Here is a 16980-nt window from a genome sequence, read left to right as displayed (position 1 = left end):
CGCCACAGTCAATTGTTTCAGTGGTGGAATATAAACAAGCACGTTTACAAAGATCTTTACTGGGGCACATTTTTAATGTACTTGTACTTCACTAAGGTTTTACTCTTCAATATCCTCTCTGCTCAAAATCTCATGCAGTGATTAGTTACTGACACATTTTCCACCACTCTTCTGGGAAAGACAAGCCAATCTATAATAATGGAGAAAACAATCTGTATTCAATGTAGAGTGTTATATAAAAGTTGTATTAAAGCACACAAATTAGAATGAATTGTAAAATACTGATTCAGGTGTTACAAACCTTCTGGACACTGTGACCAGATCAAAAAGTTGTGACTAGTTTGGCTTCCCCTTGTCATGCTTTAGATGAGTTGTTGGGAGTTCCACCTATTAGAAATATCTTCTAAATTTCTTACATGTCTTTTATACGCAGTTGTTTACATTGTCATCAAAAAGCGAACAGAATACTAACAAAAAAATGAAAACAGAACTTTGTTTTATCTTCCTTCTCTCTTATTTAACATCCAAGGACCACACTAGCTCCACTCCACCAACTACACCATTCAAATATTGCTCACACAGTCATGCAAGAACCTACACTCTTACATATTAAATATGATTTGACATTGATGATTATACTTCTCTGTGGTTTTTTATGATTTTGTATGTTTACTTTGTGATAAAGTTTGATTGTCCGAAGTTAGCTTTCTTAGTAGCTTGATAGCTGTAGGTCTGTTTCTGTCATTAGTATGTTAACTTCCTTTCGTGCTTTTAAAAAAAAAAATGCATTTTTGAATGTCCGGTGAGAATCTCCGCCCTCAGCGGTCATCTGTACTTTTGAATCACTCGTGTTGATAAAGGTTACAGCTCAGTCTAACATAAGACTTCCTTGAAATCAGCTTGAGTTTTTTTTTTTTGGTGAGAGACGGGAGCGGCCCCCTTACTGTAACCCTGCTTGGCATTTCCCCCTCTCTCCTTTCAACCCGTCTTGTCTGCCTGCCTGTCTGTGTGTCTGTGCAGCAGGGTGACCTATGCTATGCTCTGAGTGGGTGGGGGCCGGTGTGTTCTGTTCTAAACATTCTGGAAGACCATCTGAAATGTTAGCTTGTTGCCTGCGAGAGCACAGCAAGCTGTAACTCAATATTTACACACACACACGCACACACAAACATCTAAGCACACTCAGAGCTCTGAAGGTTGTGATTGGCTCTGGAGCTTGTTGAAATGTGATTGTCTGAAGCAGGTCGACAGCTAAACGGGGGAAAGAGCCCTAAGTGCGGTCTAATGGAGGTTAAAAAGGCGGGGGAGGCGTAGTTTCAAGAAATCTGAATCTATGGGGGAAATGCCTATTTCTGTGCGTGTGTCCACGGCGCAGATGAATGTTGTGAATGTCAGCTCAACGGGGGGGTGAACCTCATCCTTGTGATTTACACATTCCATTTGAGCATTCGGATTATATCATCAGAAAGTCTTGCAAAGCCTGCTAAATGACATTGTTAAATCTGGCGGTTTATCCTGCAGGCATTGAAAAAAAAGGGGAACCACAACATTTCAAGACTTGGATTTATGTGTTTTTAAAACTTGTTCTCTGGGCTGATTCCATATATGAAAGCACAAAATTGATGTCTTGCATCTAATTGGAACCAGTCTGCTCCAGATCTGTCAAGTGAAGACGAGCGATTGTTTATAGATTTCAAATTTGAATTGCAATAAAATGTTTTTGTTTGATACTTCCGAAAGCGTGGGCATGCAATGTAATTTTTTTTAAGGGTGGGCTGATGCTCCAGTGGGTGGATGATACAATATTAATCTGGTGTGTTGCCTACTGGGCTAGAAGAGTGCAGTTTTTTCGGTGGCATAATAACCCAGTGGCCTTAATCCGGCTTCGCAACCACAGGGGGGATTCCATCGCAGCCCTCCTACTCATCTTACCTTCCTTTTTTGGGCACCAGTGGAATACATTGATCTGAGCTTCAACACACTGAGAGATGCCCTGTTTCCAGCAGCCATGTGATCTGAGTGAATCTGACCCTCATCACTGAGTAAAGAAATGATCATAGTCTGGCTTTGATGATGTATCTGCTTCCCAAAGTGATAACAAATGAGGATTTTAAAAACACAATCAAAGCGTGCCCCTCTAATCTGTCTGCCAGGACGCAGGATCAGTTCAGACAAGGAGAATCACACTGTTGTTGCTGTTTTAGAGGCCAATTTCCCCCCTCAGCCAACTTAAAATCATTCATGGGTGCCTAGGCATCAGGTAGCTGCAGGCGTGGGACCGTGAGCGCGCCTTTGATGACACAGACTTTAAAGCATGCAGAACCAGCAGCCCCCCCTTCCCCTCTCTTACTTCAACCATGCCCTCCCGGCTCTGCAGTGTCTGCCTGCATCTGCCTCTAAGGGGTGCACAATCTGATGCTATCTGGCACTTCTGTGCCATACATGTGTGCCACACACTTGCTTAACCAGAACACGGACTTGAATATGTCCTCAAGCCATGACTTGACATACACGCTGATTATTACACAAATAGCCTGTGGGCTTCATGCATGAGTCATTTGGGGCTGCACTTAACATTGTTTCTGACTGAGCTCCTACCGGCAGCTTCTCTTGTCATGGATAATGTGAATGGAGAAAACAAAGATACATTTAATGATGTGTTATCACTTTAAAAAAAACTATCAGAATGAAAACCCTTAGGTGAAATGATATGATCACTGTTTAGTGACAATTTCTTATTTGTATTTGCAGAATTTTTAACTAAGATATTCAATATAATGTTAATTTTTGCAACAACTAGTTATGATGAATGATGATTATATATCATTTCTAACTAGCTAAACTAGATCCCAGAAAAAGAGGGTAAAGCTTACATGGTTCCTACATATTTTCTGAGAAGAATGTAGATTTCTCGGGGGATGAAAGAGATTAATTCCAAAGCAGAGTGGGAGAGTGGGAGAACTGGGAGCTTATGCACTATGATTTATTGAGGGGGAGGTCCTAACACTGTGATAGAGGGTCAAACACATGGATAAACTCAAAAAGTTTACACAAATGTGTTTTGTAATATTTTGAATGGAAAAATATCTTGAAATTCTAAATATAGCCAGATTAAGTTACATACTGAACAGTCTGTGAAACGTTGAACAAGATCAAGCAAACTACTGCTGCTGAGATGTTTCTGCTTCTTTTTACTGCTAAATAGTACAGACTATACCCATTGCATAACTGAATGACTTTCATCTCCATTTTTAACATGTCTGTCTCTCTGCCTCTCTTTCTGGTCATGAGTCTGTTGTCTGTATGGTTACATCTGTTCTTTGTCTCTGTCCGTTTCTCATGCTTCACAAGACTTAAGCTGCAGCGCGGCTATTTGTTATCACAGCTCTCCCACGTGTTTCTTTCATTTTTGGCATTTCAACTTTGTAGCAACATAGACATAGAGAGGATCAGACGGGGACCTGGTCAGAAGTCCTTGACTAGTACTTGTCCGCTGCAGACAAATGTCTCGTGGCCCTACTAGAGGACGGGGCCCTGCTGCAGTCTTTGTCTGCTCTGATTAAGAATGAGTCACAGTGGCTGACAGTGGCCCAGATTTAGATTCAGTATGATCCCTAATGAGGCCCTCCTACTTTTTACTCCTCTGCCCACTCTCTCTCTCTCTCTGTCCCTAATTAGAATCAGCTCTAGCTCAGTCAATGGCTTAAAGGAAATTTGCTCATATTTCCTATCTTGCTCTTTTGATTTTGAACACCTTACATAAAAAGAAAAGTACAGAAGAGTATTTTTATGTGTTGACATAAAGGTCTACAGGCGTGCTATTATTGGTGACTCAGCTCAGTTTGTGTGAGACACTTTGGTGCAGTGTTTCAGTCTCCCTAAAGCTTCCTGCTCTGTATTAGTTACCATGTGAAGGTGATGCCCACCTCTGTGTCTGTGCCAGGAGACGCTGCATCCAGGAGGGATCTGCTGACTCTTGGAGGACAGGACAAGATGCAGATTTATAGGCACATAACTTGCATGTGCAAAAAAATGGTCTCTTCTTACTTCTGTTTATATGATCACTCCTGATAAACCATACAGTGGCTGATGAGGGAAAGTGCCCTGCAACAGCCAAAATTATTTCTTTTTGGATAAAAAAAGAGCCTTTTTTTTTAATCCCAAAAAATAAAAGTCTCTTTTTTTATCAGAGAAGTCATGTCTTTTTGGCTCATGTTGATGAAAGACACCAAATCCCAGAATGCACAGCACCACAGGCCACTCCCACTAAGGTCCTCTAGTTCAGAATCAGAAATACTTTATTAATGCCAGAGGGAAATTCAATCAATACAGTTTCTCCAAAATATACAATATAGCAGTAGAAATATAGTAATACAAACATTTACAGACATATTTACTTCAACACATAAGACCATTTCCTCAACTGATTCAGAGATTTCTTCCAGAATTGATCTTGGAAATTCCTGGCAGAAAACAGACTCTATGTCTGCCATTTTCGCCATTTTCAGCTTTCTCCATAGAGCCTGTTAGCATAGCTTCCAAGCAATATGACGGACTTTAAGTTTCGATTCTGGGAGTTAGTTCCCACCCACTGATCTGTGATTGGTCTGTAGCTTCAGTGGTCGAAAATATGAGGAACTAGCGTTGTAGTTTCACCCTGCTAACCTTAACAGCTTCCAGTGACGCAAAAATCATCATTTTGCGTCACTGGAAGCTCCTTTTCAGACTTAGAAATACAAAGATTTCCCATCTAATGAGTGATCGGAAATCATTTCCCAAAATGAGGGTGGGATGCACGACCATTCAAAAATACTACCAGGTTTCTAATCATACAAAGCTTAATGCAAATGGGTGAACTATCCCTTTAATAGCTCTTTTATTTGGTATAAAACTGAAGGGGAATATTTTTTTTATAACTCATCTGTTTTGATTATATTAATGAGAAAAGCTATGCATACATTAACATATTCAGTGACATGATTAATTTGACTGACAAGTGCGTTTTGTAGCTGTTTGAAATAAGACTTAAGGCCCGCCTCAGCTCTACCTCTTTGTCTGTGTAAAGATGGCAAGTTAGATGCAGTCAGCATTTCCAATATGGCGACCGCCATCGTTTGGCTTCAAAACCAATGGGTGATGTCACTGAGACTCAACCATGTTCTCTACAGTCTAAGGTCAAACAGCAAATGGCTACAAATACATTAATGATGCAAATGTACAAAAACACAAACCTAGATAACAAATGCCCCTAGAAACAAAAATAACACTTCATATCCAGTCATCAGATTTCCTTGATGCTTAGGCTCTTACTTGAATTTCTAAGTGCCGCTTTGTGGAATTCTCTCTCCAGTTAAGAGAGTAATCCTACATTACTTTTGTCTATATATTTTACTCTTTTGTCCCCTAGTTCCGGCAACTGCAAATGCTGACTGCAGCTTCCCCAACCTGGCCTCTCTGTTAAGTCCACAGGCATAAGAGCTATTTACTCAACAGAGTCAGTGGGACATTGAATCCTAAATCTCTTCCCTTCCCCACGCTCCACTGGCCCAATTATGAACCCCATCACAGCAGCACCAGGAAACTCCACAGTGTCGAAGTGAATGAATGAGTGAATGATTGAACGAGTGATGGGGTGAATGAAAAAGTCACGCAAGGAATTTTGGAAATGCGCCATTTAAAAAAAGAAGTCTCAAGTTTCATTAAAATCAACAAAAGTTGTTAACTCACATATTTGAGTTTGTGTCCAAAACAGACAATGAGAAGTGTCTTGCTGTGAGAAGTGCAGCTGCATCTACTGAGTGTGAACATGCTCTGACTTTTAAATTGGACCAATGCTAACCGTGTTTTTCTTTCCCTTTGTCTTTTTCTTCTTCTTTGGGGTTTCTTCTGTTTATGGTGGATTTACCTTCATGCTGAACAGGAAACAATCTAAGGTATGTAATTTTCTTTTGATTCAGTTAATCCATCAGATCAACAGCGTTGACGCAGTGTGAACAGAAACAGTTATTTTCAGTGGAATTCTGCGTCTTTAGTGACCTCTCACTGAGCCTCCATGTATAACGAATAGATTAGAGGCAGCACAGAAAAAACTTTTCCCTAGAGAAGCATCCTGCACAAGTTGATGTACTGTTGTGTTGTAGTTTTAAGGGACATGATTGAGCGTGTTTCAGTAGTTTGGTTGGTCAGCAGGAGCCGGATAGATGTCCGTGTGAATGTGTCAGCGCTCTAAGATCTCGTGAACACCCACAAAGGCTCCACAATGAGAGAGGGATGAGCGCGGACACAGGGGCAGTGTGTGTGCGCATTCAAAGCTGCATTGTTGGAGTGCACCCCCACTTCCCCCCTTGACAACTCGCTGGTGACTAGCTCAGAGATGTTTCACACACCAGGGACGGGCTTTGTGCTCAGTACACTCAGCAGCTGACAGAACCGGACAGCGCTTGTGTGCGTGGTCTCTGGGGTCTGTGAACCTGAGTTACCCTGTAATACCCGTCAGCTAGACAAGCACGTGCCTGTCTGCTAAGTAAAAGCTCTTTAAAGGGTATACTGTGAATGCAGTCCAATCACCTTTGACCAGTTTTCATCCTCAAAACATCATAAAACATAGACTCTGTGCTTCTTCACTTCATCATTATTGGTACTGCTGATTAATAGTAATTGTCCAATCAGGAACAATTTGCTGCGCAGTCACACCCTCAGGCTGAACAGAGACGGACCAGAAGAGATTTAAGCCCTACTTGCCAAAGCCAGTCCTAATTGAGAATGATGGCACTTTTGTTCCTCTGAATGGCACCCACTCACTTGTGTGAAGTCACAAGAGGAGGTCTTGCTTTCAAAGCATTCAGTGATCTCAAGGCTTCCCATGCTGACTGTGCAACCAGTGGTTTCCCTGTCCAATAGCCCTTATTATGATTAGAAGAGACTCCAATTATTTGGGGTATTTCTGGAAGGGAAAGTGCTCTGGCAGCTGCAGCACAGCAATTGTTGCCTCGAGTAGCGACATGCTGCAGGGTTGTGCTTGCACTGCAGGATGACGCTACTGCAGCAATTCTTTCCACATCTTGGAAGAAATCTTTAAGACAGTAGTGGCTGAGCTCGGATAAAACCACGAGTCTATATCTAAGCAGGAAAGCATGACATTGCAATACAAAATACTTTTTAGAAATTTGTGGTGTGAAGGGGGAGATTAGCGTTTTTCCAGTACTGGTACCAGTATTGATACTGACCTCTGAGACTGCCTCAAATCCTGAATCGAATACTGGCAAGTATCCCAATCAATGCACCAATCTGACGCCTTAACCAATAAGCACTCTGACAAACATAACACTGTGCTAGCAACACACTGTTGTCGTTTCTTTTTTTTAGCAGAGTTAGCAAAATTTCAGCAATCAGTGTTTTTCCAACACTAATATGCAATCAAACTAATATCAAAGAATAAAGACGTTTTGGCATTTTTTCAAGGAACGAATGATTGGTATCAGAACATCTCTAGGGGAAAAAAAACCCATAGCATTGCACATCTGTTCACAGAAAATACAATAAAATGAGCTGTTCTGTCAGTTAAGAGTCCGTGTTTTATGGGTTAAAGAGGTTACTGCACCTTCCCAGAGAGCATCCTGTCTGTGTGTTAACCACACAAAGCTCCTGCAGGTGCTTGGGGACATAAGGGGGTCTCTGCTGCTGAAGTCTGTGTTGCGAGACCCAGTGCTTTGGGCTTGGAGCCAGCCTGCACCACCACCAGGGGGAACAGCTACAGCCCCGTTTCCTTGGAGACAAGGGTCACCGGGTGCTGGAATTCCTTCTGGGAAGCGCTGACCCTGATTTATGAATTCATTTAACTCCAGTCACTATGACAAAACACATCGCAGCTAACAGCCGATTTGTGCAGACAGTCATGGCGCGGTCTTAACGAGCATTACTTCCAAACAATACTCGGTTTTACTTCATCTACCTCACTCACTCAAGCTCAGTCCAGCTGATTTACTGCAGAGTGGCATGCAACAGTATGCCACCATAAGCCTGTTTGTGTACCACAGAAGAAGTAAGAGTTACAGTAAGGGAGATCAGGTTGTGTTGTGCTGTGCATGCTCCGACAGGTGTGTGTTTACACTCCCTGTGCTGTCTCCTCTGCAGGTGTTTGCTTTTGACCACTGTTTCTGGTCCATGGATGAGTCCAATGTTCCCAAATATGCTGGTGAGTCATGCTTAACACTGAAACTGATCCTTTTATCACCACCAAAGAACTCAAGTAATATCCCATTTAAAGGCTTGATGAGCTTTGTGCAGCAGGGAAACTCCCCGCCTGATGGAAAACTGTTTTTGCATGATGCAAAGCAAAGCAAACGGTGTGGGCGTACACGGCAGTTTTGCATTTTGAGTGAACACATTCACTTATGCAATCAAGGTAGTTGGTTTAATTCTGTCTCAAAAAAAACAAACTCATTATGGGGTTTCGTACAAAACATTGGACGCTTGTTTTTCTATGAAAGTGTTCAAAAATAATGATCTACCAGTGTACCCACCCACCCACAGTGTAAATTAAATTTCTCCTGCACCCATTCATCCTCTCCTTCTATTCATTTCTCTAATGAATGCTGCTCAGAGAAGGCTACTCCTATAGTTTCTTTTAAACAAATTAAAGGGAAGGTTATTACCCGCAAATTAACATAATCATTGTGGATATTTTCCTCTTCATATCAGCCTCATTTTGTAATGGAAATGTAATAATTCCATCTGCTTTGTGCTGGATGGACAAGGCAATCTGTGCAGTGAAGGGCTGCCTCAAGGACCCGAGCCAAGTCTTTATTTAGCACATTAAACAGCTGTCCTTTTCAGCAGGAGCACGACAGTGAGCAACACGAGAGATTTTTCTACACAGCTCCACATATTCCACCCCGACGAGACATGAATCCGTCACCTTTCACAAATCTTCTTTTTTATGTGTTGCAGCCCTTGTTGATGAATCTATTTTTTGGCATTCATTTTATGCCATTACTTAGGGATGCAAACCAGACAACGAATAGCTCTTACATAACTGAATGTTTCTCCTGTTTACCATAATCACCATGGTAACCGATTCTTTGTCTGAAAGGTCAAGAGGTGGTGTTCAAGTGCCTTGGAGAGGGAATACTTGAAAATGCATTCCAGGGATATAATGCCTGCATATTTGCCTATGGACAAACAGGTAATGAAAATGAAATGAAATTTACATGAAGCCTTTTTATTTCATTTTAGCTTTTACCATTTCACCAATCAGTCATTTAAACTATTTAGAAGTTTGTGTTAAAGTAGATTTTGCAGGTTAAGATATCTCAAGATGTGTCCTCAGAAAGTTTGAAGAACAGGAAGACTTGTGTTTCCGATCACTCTGGTGAATCACTTAATGTGTTTCCTTCCTCGTTCTGATTCATGTTAGCTCATTACTCCCACTTCCCATCCTGGCTGAGAACCCTTTGTAAAGGGACACACCTATGGAAAAGTTTACAGAGAAACAACAAGAGTATTTTTTTGACCCTCCGGTGTATTAACATATCAGAACCAAAGTTTCCTGCATGCTTCAAGATGTATATTTGACATCACGGGATTGAGAGAGGCACAGGATTGGTTTAGCAATTACTAGAAACTTAATACATGTTTTGTGTGACTTGGGCCAGGGATTGGCAACACTTCCTTTTTTTTTTTTTAACAAAAACTGCATCATATACTGATAGTGGTTCTCCTTAGAGGATTTATCACAACTTTGTTTATCCCTAAGCTGCTTATTAAGCACTATCACCAGGTCATCTGTCCAGTACTGATATTCCTGTTGACCTGTTTAGCATGCTACATTTTTTAAATACTTAACATCAACATTATAATTGTCATTGTGATTTTATGGTGCTAAGGTCAGCATTTAGCTTCAACAAGCCCTTACACACAGAAGTCTTGTGCATACAGAGCTGCCAACGTGGCTGTAGACCTTTTGAATCATTTTATATTACATCTGGAGATCTTGATAATATCAACGTAAATATTCTTTCTGTAGATGAGCTAAAAAAGGAAGCTAAAATCAAGCAGATTGTGGTAAAGTAGTAAGTCAGAAAGTTTTAGTCCTGTCTCTCTGTAAGGGGAAAATTCATGTGTGACTCTGTAATGTTCATCAAGGTTCAGGCAAGTCCTTTTCCATGATGGGGAACGGGGAGCAGCCGGGTCTGATCCCTCGACTCTGCTGCTCTCTGTTTGAGAGGGTCCACAGGGAGGAGAACGAGGGCCACACTTTCAAGGTGGAAGTGTCCTTCATGGAGATCTACAACGAGAAAGTCCGCGACCTGCTGGATCCAAAAGGGTGAGTCTGATGTCAACATTGTGTTAGTTTGCCGTTCTGTTTATAGCTCTGTTGTGTCTGGTTGCACTGAATGTGGGACTGCCACAGAATGCTGCGAGTAGGAAGCTGAACCCGGTCATTTCCTGCGGAAGAGCAGCCAGCATCAAGCTCTGACACTGCTGCATTCTTCACCATCGTGGTCTGATGTGGGTTGGCAGACAGACTGCAGGGGAGTCAGCTGTGAAAGAGTGTGTGTTTGAGGGACATCTGTTAGCAGGAGAGGGATCAGAGCAGCCCCACAGAGGGACTACAGAGGAGATCTCTGTGTGCTGCAGATGTCTGAGATGCAGCCAGACTCATTTTTATTTCGACTTCCTGTTGCTTCTAAAACAAGCCTGACACGCACTTGTCCTTCTTGTCTCTTCTTAGGAATAGACAAACTATTTAGTGTCAAGTGTAATGGGTTCTCTGTCACACTATACTGTAGGTTTGTCTTTCTAGTGGAAGCATCCTCTTTTTGCTGCTTTGTGTGGTTGATTGCATGCATCTGCCAACCTCACTCAGTGGTTAGGCTTGGAGAGGGATCTGATGAATCTTAAGTCTCTCTTTCCTGTATGCACACTTGTAAAAATAATCACAGCAAAATGTTTGGGATGAGCTGCATGTGCGGAAGCAAACAGCAGAAATTTTCACCACTTGTCTCCTGCCAGACCCCTTTCCACAAGAGGTCAGGTTGAGCCAATGTGTGAACGCAGCAGGACGGGAGGATGACTTAAAAATCATGCTTCCTTTGCAGTCTCCGTGCACTCTCTTCTACTCTTCGGTTACTACTGAGAATGCGAGTACTGTCGTGAAGGAAGCACTGATACGGAGGGAAAATAGGTGGACTCTGTTGCATTGTCCGCCATTAAACTGAGACACTTGCCGCCATTTTTTACGTCATGTTTTGCCTTGCAGGCTGTCCAGACACTTTTTAGAAACTTTTGGGAGTGCATGTTTGAAAAGGGTATACGCTTCACTTTACAAACCTGACCATCTTTTATTGAAACAGCTGCATACACTCAGTTCTCTTGATCCAACAGAGATTCTTGTAGACACTGGACCGTTTCTTAAACTTAGCAGTATTTTTTTTGTATCAATTCCACCAACATCATAAACAGCATCCATAAGTAGCCCACTTATGATTATTGTCTATGTGTTCAAAGCCTGATCTAGCTTGTTTCTCTGTCCCATAGACCTCTGTCGGTGTGTATTGTGGTGACTTTGTCCAAATTAGCAGCTGAGAGTAGAAAAAGATTATTTGCTTCTTTGGTTAGGTTGCTTGTTGAAAACTGTGTTTTAAAAATAGATATACAAATATAGGAGCTAATAAAGCATTTGTAAATGTTCTTACAGATTCATCCTGTGTAGGATTAAACTGAAGGTTGTGAAATGTGAGATGGAGTTACACTTAGTCTGAGTAAAAATGTTTGTTGACAGCAAAAGAACACCCAGACTAGTCCTTTTAGGTTTTTAGGGGAATTCCTTTTTTTTCATGCCAAGTGACAACTTGGCTTGTGTTCAAATTCCTGTAAACATTTTATGACAGCGGTGCTGAATGTGAATGCAGAGTTAATTATTTCAACGCTGCAGAAAATCGATTCCATTCATTTCCACACGCAGTGTCATAACAAGTATATGAAGAAACACCTGACACGTCGCCAGATATATTTTAGCTGTTAAAGTGTTTCTCACACAGCATTGTTAACACGATCCAAAAGCTGTGCCTAGTCACCCAGAAATCAATTTGATTTAATCTCTCTCAGAAAAGGGAAAAAAAGAACTTGTCAAAACCCTAACAGATGTATTTAAGTTAACAGTCATTCTGATCAAGCACTCGAGGTCAGAGGAGATGCTTTTAGCCTCTCCACAGAGAGAATTTGATGAACTTCCATTAGTGAGTACTAAAGGAGGCATAAAAAAAGGGAAACATAAAACGTACATTGTAAACATTGCCTAATATTTAATTCTCTTTTTTTGCACACATGTCCCTCATTTTGAGCTGGTAATTATTCCAACCTTATTTTTTTTCTTTCTTATACTAACTCTGTCGCTCTCTTTTCTTTTTTTTTAAGGAGCCGACAGTCCCTGAAAGTTCGGGAACACAAAGTGTTGGGTCCATATGTGGATGGTCTGTCTCAGCTGGCTGTGACCAGCTTTGAGGTTTGTCTTTCACCACACAGCGACCTGAAATGAATCTAAATCTACCCTGTATCACTGATCAGACACCAGATACAGACATCCCTTCTCATCACATCCACAGTTATTACGCTCCCATTTTATATCCGGAATAACTGTTAAGTATCAAATCATCTAAGTGCAGAAACTCCAATGACGCATTTTCCCTGATGTGGGAATGTAGTCATGAGGTTTTGTGTTTATGTGCCAAGCTTTGGCAGGGCCTTCCTTAATTACGTTTAAACATCTCCACCCTGTTCCTCCTGGCTTTGTTCTGATATTAGTCCAGTGGATTGTCCACAACCTTTGCTTACTTATATCTGTTACCAGGCTAACTCAGCTGTCACACAGCCCATAAGTAAACAGAGTCTGATAAAACAGTTATCATAGTGAAGCACAAACCAGTTTTAGCTAAATGTGTTTCAACTGGTGTCTTCTTCAAACTTCTCCAATGCATCCTACCACCTTAATATTCTCGCTCTGTCTTTTCTTTTAAGGACATCGAGGTGTTAATGTCGGAGGGGAACAAATCTCGCACAGTTGCAGCCACCAACATGAACGAGGAGAGCAGTCGATCGCACGGCGTCTTCAGTATCATTGTCACACAAACGCTTTATGATCTAAAATCTGGGGTTGGTATTCTCTTTGAGTTTTATTTTATTTTTATTTTTTTAATACCTTTCAGTCCCTCCTAGAACTGAGTGAAATCTGTGACAACATGTGTGTCTTACCTTTAAATGTGTTATCATGGGTGACCGTTTGTAGAATTCAGGGGAGAAAGTGAGCAAACTGAGTCTGGTCGACCTGGCAGGAAGCGAGCGAGTGTCCAAGACCGGAGCTGCTGGAGAGAGACTCAAGGAAGGCAGCAATATTAACAAGTGGGGATTGGTTTTTGTAAATAAAAAATAATAATCCACTTCATGATTTAACAGTATAACTCTGATAAACTGCAATGGCTTTTTTGTGTGTTTGTAGGTCTCTCACCACATTAGGCTGTGTGATTTCTGCTCTCGCTGATCAGTCTGCTGGAAAGGGGAAAGCCAAGTTCGTGCCGTACAGAGACTCAGTCCTCACTTGGCTACTGAAGGTTTGACCCACAAATGACACACCCCTCTTTAACTTCCTTTGAATTTAGCTTCCTTCTGGGTTAGTTCCTATAATGATTTGTGATTTTTTTTTTTCTGTCAGTGCTGAGGTGCAGGTTGAATGAAAGGACATATTTAACAGCCAGCGTTTTTTCTTTCTTGTCTTTAGGACAACCTTGGTGGCAATAGCAAGACAGCCATGATAGCCACAGTGAGTCCTGCAGCCGATAACTACGAGGAGACTCTGTCCACGCTCCGTTATGCCGACAGGGCCAAGAGAATTGTCAACCACGCTGTGGTGAATGAAGACCCCAACGCTCGGATCATCAGAGAGCTCAGGGAGGAGGTGGAGAAGCTCAAAGTTCAGCTCTCTCAGGCCGAGGTGAGGCGAAGGGATTGTGTTCACCGCTGAGATATTATGAATGAATTCATGCCCGATTTGTCATCCATCACATGATGATGCAGACTCTACTGATGGGTTCCCCCCCCCCCCCCCCCCCCTGTCGTCCCATCAGTTGATGAAGGCTCCTGAGCTGAAGGAGAAACTGCATGAATCTGAGAAACTCATTCAGGAGATGACGGTCACCTGGGAGGAGAAGCTGAGAAAGACAGAGGAGATCGCCACTGTATGCAAATCACTCATAAACAGACTCCAACACATCAATTCAAACTCTGCATATATAAAGGAGCAGTAACACTGTTTTTGTCTGTGTTTACAGGAACGTCAGAAGCAGCTGGAGAGTATGGGCATCTCTCTGGAAACATCAGGGATTAAAGTGGGAGAAGACAAGTGTTTCCTGGTCAACCTGAACGCTGACCCTGCCCTCAATGAACTGCTGGTCTACTACCTGAAGGTAATACAGATTTTACAATGCGATTACAAGATTTCCATGCAGAAACTCATGACTGTCATCAGCTGCTGCCTTTTCAGTACATTAGGATTCATGCTTACTAGCTGGATTACTAAATCCCAGGTGACAACACATCAGAATTAACAATTATATTTACTACGAGTTATATGGTTCTATTAACCGCTGAACCTCAAGCTGTCCCTGTTCAATAGAAAATGTATATATATTTATTCTCCACACTGTTTGATTTTTTGGATTACATTATTCTTATTCCAGGAATTCTTAAAGTGATTTTACCCCAACGTTAACTTGCATATTCAACCTATTTGTGTCCTAGTTCTACTAAATACATTTGAAATGTTTTCTTTTTAGGGAAAATACACATGGGTCACTGATCTCTGTAAATGTTTTCCTAAAAGCAGCTTTTCAACTCGTGTCCCTTTCCCAGATGTGAAATTATTAGCCATGAAATACACAAACAATATATGTAAATAGGAACAAGCAGAAGCAAAACATCACGGTTAAAAAGAGAAATCATGCAAAGTAGACCATGAACAATGCAGTAAATACAACCCTAAACTACCGTAATGTGACATTAAGCAGAGGTTAACACAATGAGAGGTCATCTAAAAATAGACTTCAAACAATGTGGATAAACAATGACAGCAAGCATGCAGCCTGGATGGCAGGTCTGGCTTCTTTTGACTACATTTTTAGATGTTTGCAAGAAAAAAAAAAAGGGTCCCTATATTCTTCTTTTTACATTTTCTTTTTGGCTTTTGATTGATAGAACAGATATAGAAAGACAGGAAATATAGGGTGAGAGGGTGGATGATGACGTGCACCCAGCAGTGGCAGAATTCCAGATCTGGAGGAGTCCAAACCTGCAACCAGTGTGATAAGGACAGTAGCCTGTATACATGCAGGAAGCCAGCATTCCCAACTGAGCTAAACCAGCACCCCAAGTCATTATATTCTTAATTTAATGGAAGGATGCACATTACATGCCATGATATTAACCATCCACTGTGTGAGAGCACAGAGGAGCTCAGTAAAAGCAGGTCATAACTTTGCAAAGCACTGAATCGAAACATACCACAAAATATCTGGACCTGTAAGGGCAGAGGCATGTGAGAAAGCGGCCTGCACAGTCTGCTGAACAACAGGCCTTTGTCTGGATCTGCAGTCCAGCCTGGCATATCAGTGTGGAATGAGTGAAGTGGGTTAGATCACTGCAGGGTCGGACATCCTCTAGGAGCTGGGATGTTTGTTTAACAACGCCCATCTGCACGTTATTTCACTCAGGCCTTTGGTTTTCATGAGTGTTTTTTTTTTTTTTTTTACAACAATCTTTTTCAGTTTGTAAGTCTTAATGCTTTGACCTTAAAGTTCAAACATGAGATGTCATATATTTAGATCTGCAGTTATAGTTTCCTTGACCTGTCCTCCACCTGTGTGTAGGAGCACACGCGTGTGGGCGCGGACACGTCTCAGGACATCCAGCTGTTTGGGATCGGTATCCAGCCGGAGCACTGCATCCTGGAGCTCTGCCCAGACGGCGACGTCACCCTCATGCCCATAGGGAATGCCAGGTGAGCTTCTTTAAATTTACCTCCACCGTGCTCTGTGTCTGCCTCTTTGTATCTCTCTGCTGTCTCTCTCCTTAATGGATGACTGGACCTCACTGTTTCACATGACCTCACTGCACAGGAATCTATGATCTGAACCCTCTGCTTTGATATCAGAGCCCTGTCTCAATCCCTCTGCAAATAGATTAGTTTTTTTTTTTTTTTAAATCAGACATCTTTAAAAGACTTGTTTTTCTCTGCAGAACCTGTGTGAACGGCACAATGATTGATTCCTTGTCGCACTTGTGGCATGGAGATAGAATCTTATGGGGAAACAACCACTTCTTCAGGTATAAGACGTGTTTCAGTGTTGCCTTGAATTTGTGAAGAACCATGAAATGGAGTCACTGTACAGAAAACTGTGTTCACCTTGTAGGATTAATCTACCTAATCGAAAGCGGCGGGACCGTTTAAAGGAGCTGGAGAGAGCATCTCCTAGAGAGAGCTTCATCGAGGCAGATGTTGAAACAGCCAGCGAGGCCTCCTCTGAACAGGACTACAGCTACGAGTTTGCCCAGATGGAGGTCATGATGAAGACTCTGGGAAACAATGGTATTATTAGAAATGCAGTTGCTGTGAAGCAAAATGTTGTTATTTTGAATGTAAAAAAGGACCATTGTAGTGATACCTGTAACAATCAGCTGCCTTATTTCTCACTTGATAAATCCAATTTGTTTTATTGTCAGAGACAACAAAACTAAAAATAACTACAAGAAGTGTGAAGAGCAGTTTGGGCCAAATCATAATGATATTAAGTATTGATTACAGACAAATTTGTTCCCAATCATCTAAAAATAAGGGGAAAGTTAGCTTTTCATGTCAAATATCTCATAGCAGTGGCACCAGTAGCCTAGTGGTTAGTGCTCGCGCCACATGTACTCCACCAAGCAGGCGGC

At 41.7% G+C, this 16980-nt stretch overlaps 1 protein-coding gene across 7 annotated transcripts in view; it reads left to right on the top strand.

Moving 5' to 3' along the window:
- Positions 1–16980, top strand: part of kif13a (kinesin family member 13A) — a 38260-nt gene that overhangs the window by 7177 nt on the left and 14103 nt on the right. For all 7 annotated transcript variants that reach the window (XM_061050476.1, XM_061050472.1, XM_061050474.1 and 4 more), the window contains exons 3-16: positions 5921–5933; positions 8134–8194; positions 9092–9184; positions 10144–10324; positions 12418–12505; positions 13018–13152; positions 13286–13398; positions 13496–13607; positions 13775–13987; positions 14121–14231; positions 14325–14459; positions 15918–16048; positions 16288–16374; positions 16461–16636. In XM_061050476.1, coding sequence (XP_060906459.1) covers positions 5921–5933; positions 8134–8194; positions 9092–9184; positions 10144–10324; positions 12418–12505; positions 13018–13152; positions 13286–13398; positions 13496–13607; positions 13775–13987; positions 14121–14231; positions 14325–14459; positions 15918–16048; positions 16288–16374; positions 16461–16636 — 1649 coding nt within the window. The remainder of the gene's footprint in view (positions 1–5920; positions 5934–8133; positions 8195–9091; positions 9185–10143; positions 10325–12417; positions 12506–13017; positions 13153–13285; positions 13399–13495; positions 13608–13774; positions 13988–14120; positions 14232–14324; positions 14460–15917; positions 16049–16287; positions 16375–16460; positions 16637–16980) is intronic.

This window comes from Labrus mixtus, chromosome 11 (assembly GCF_963584025.1).
Source record: "Labrus mixtus chromosome 11, fLabMix1.1, whole genome shotgun sequence".
Taxonomy (NCBI): Eukaryota; Metazoa; Chordata; class Actinopteri; order Labriformes; family Labridae; genus Labrus; species Labrus mixtus.
This window is presented reverse-complemented; position numbering and strand designations above follow the sequence as displayed.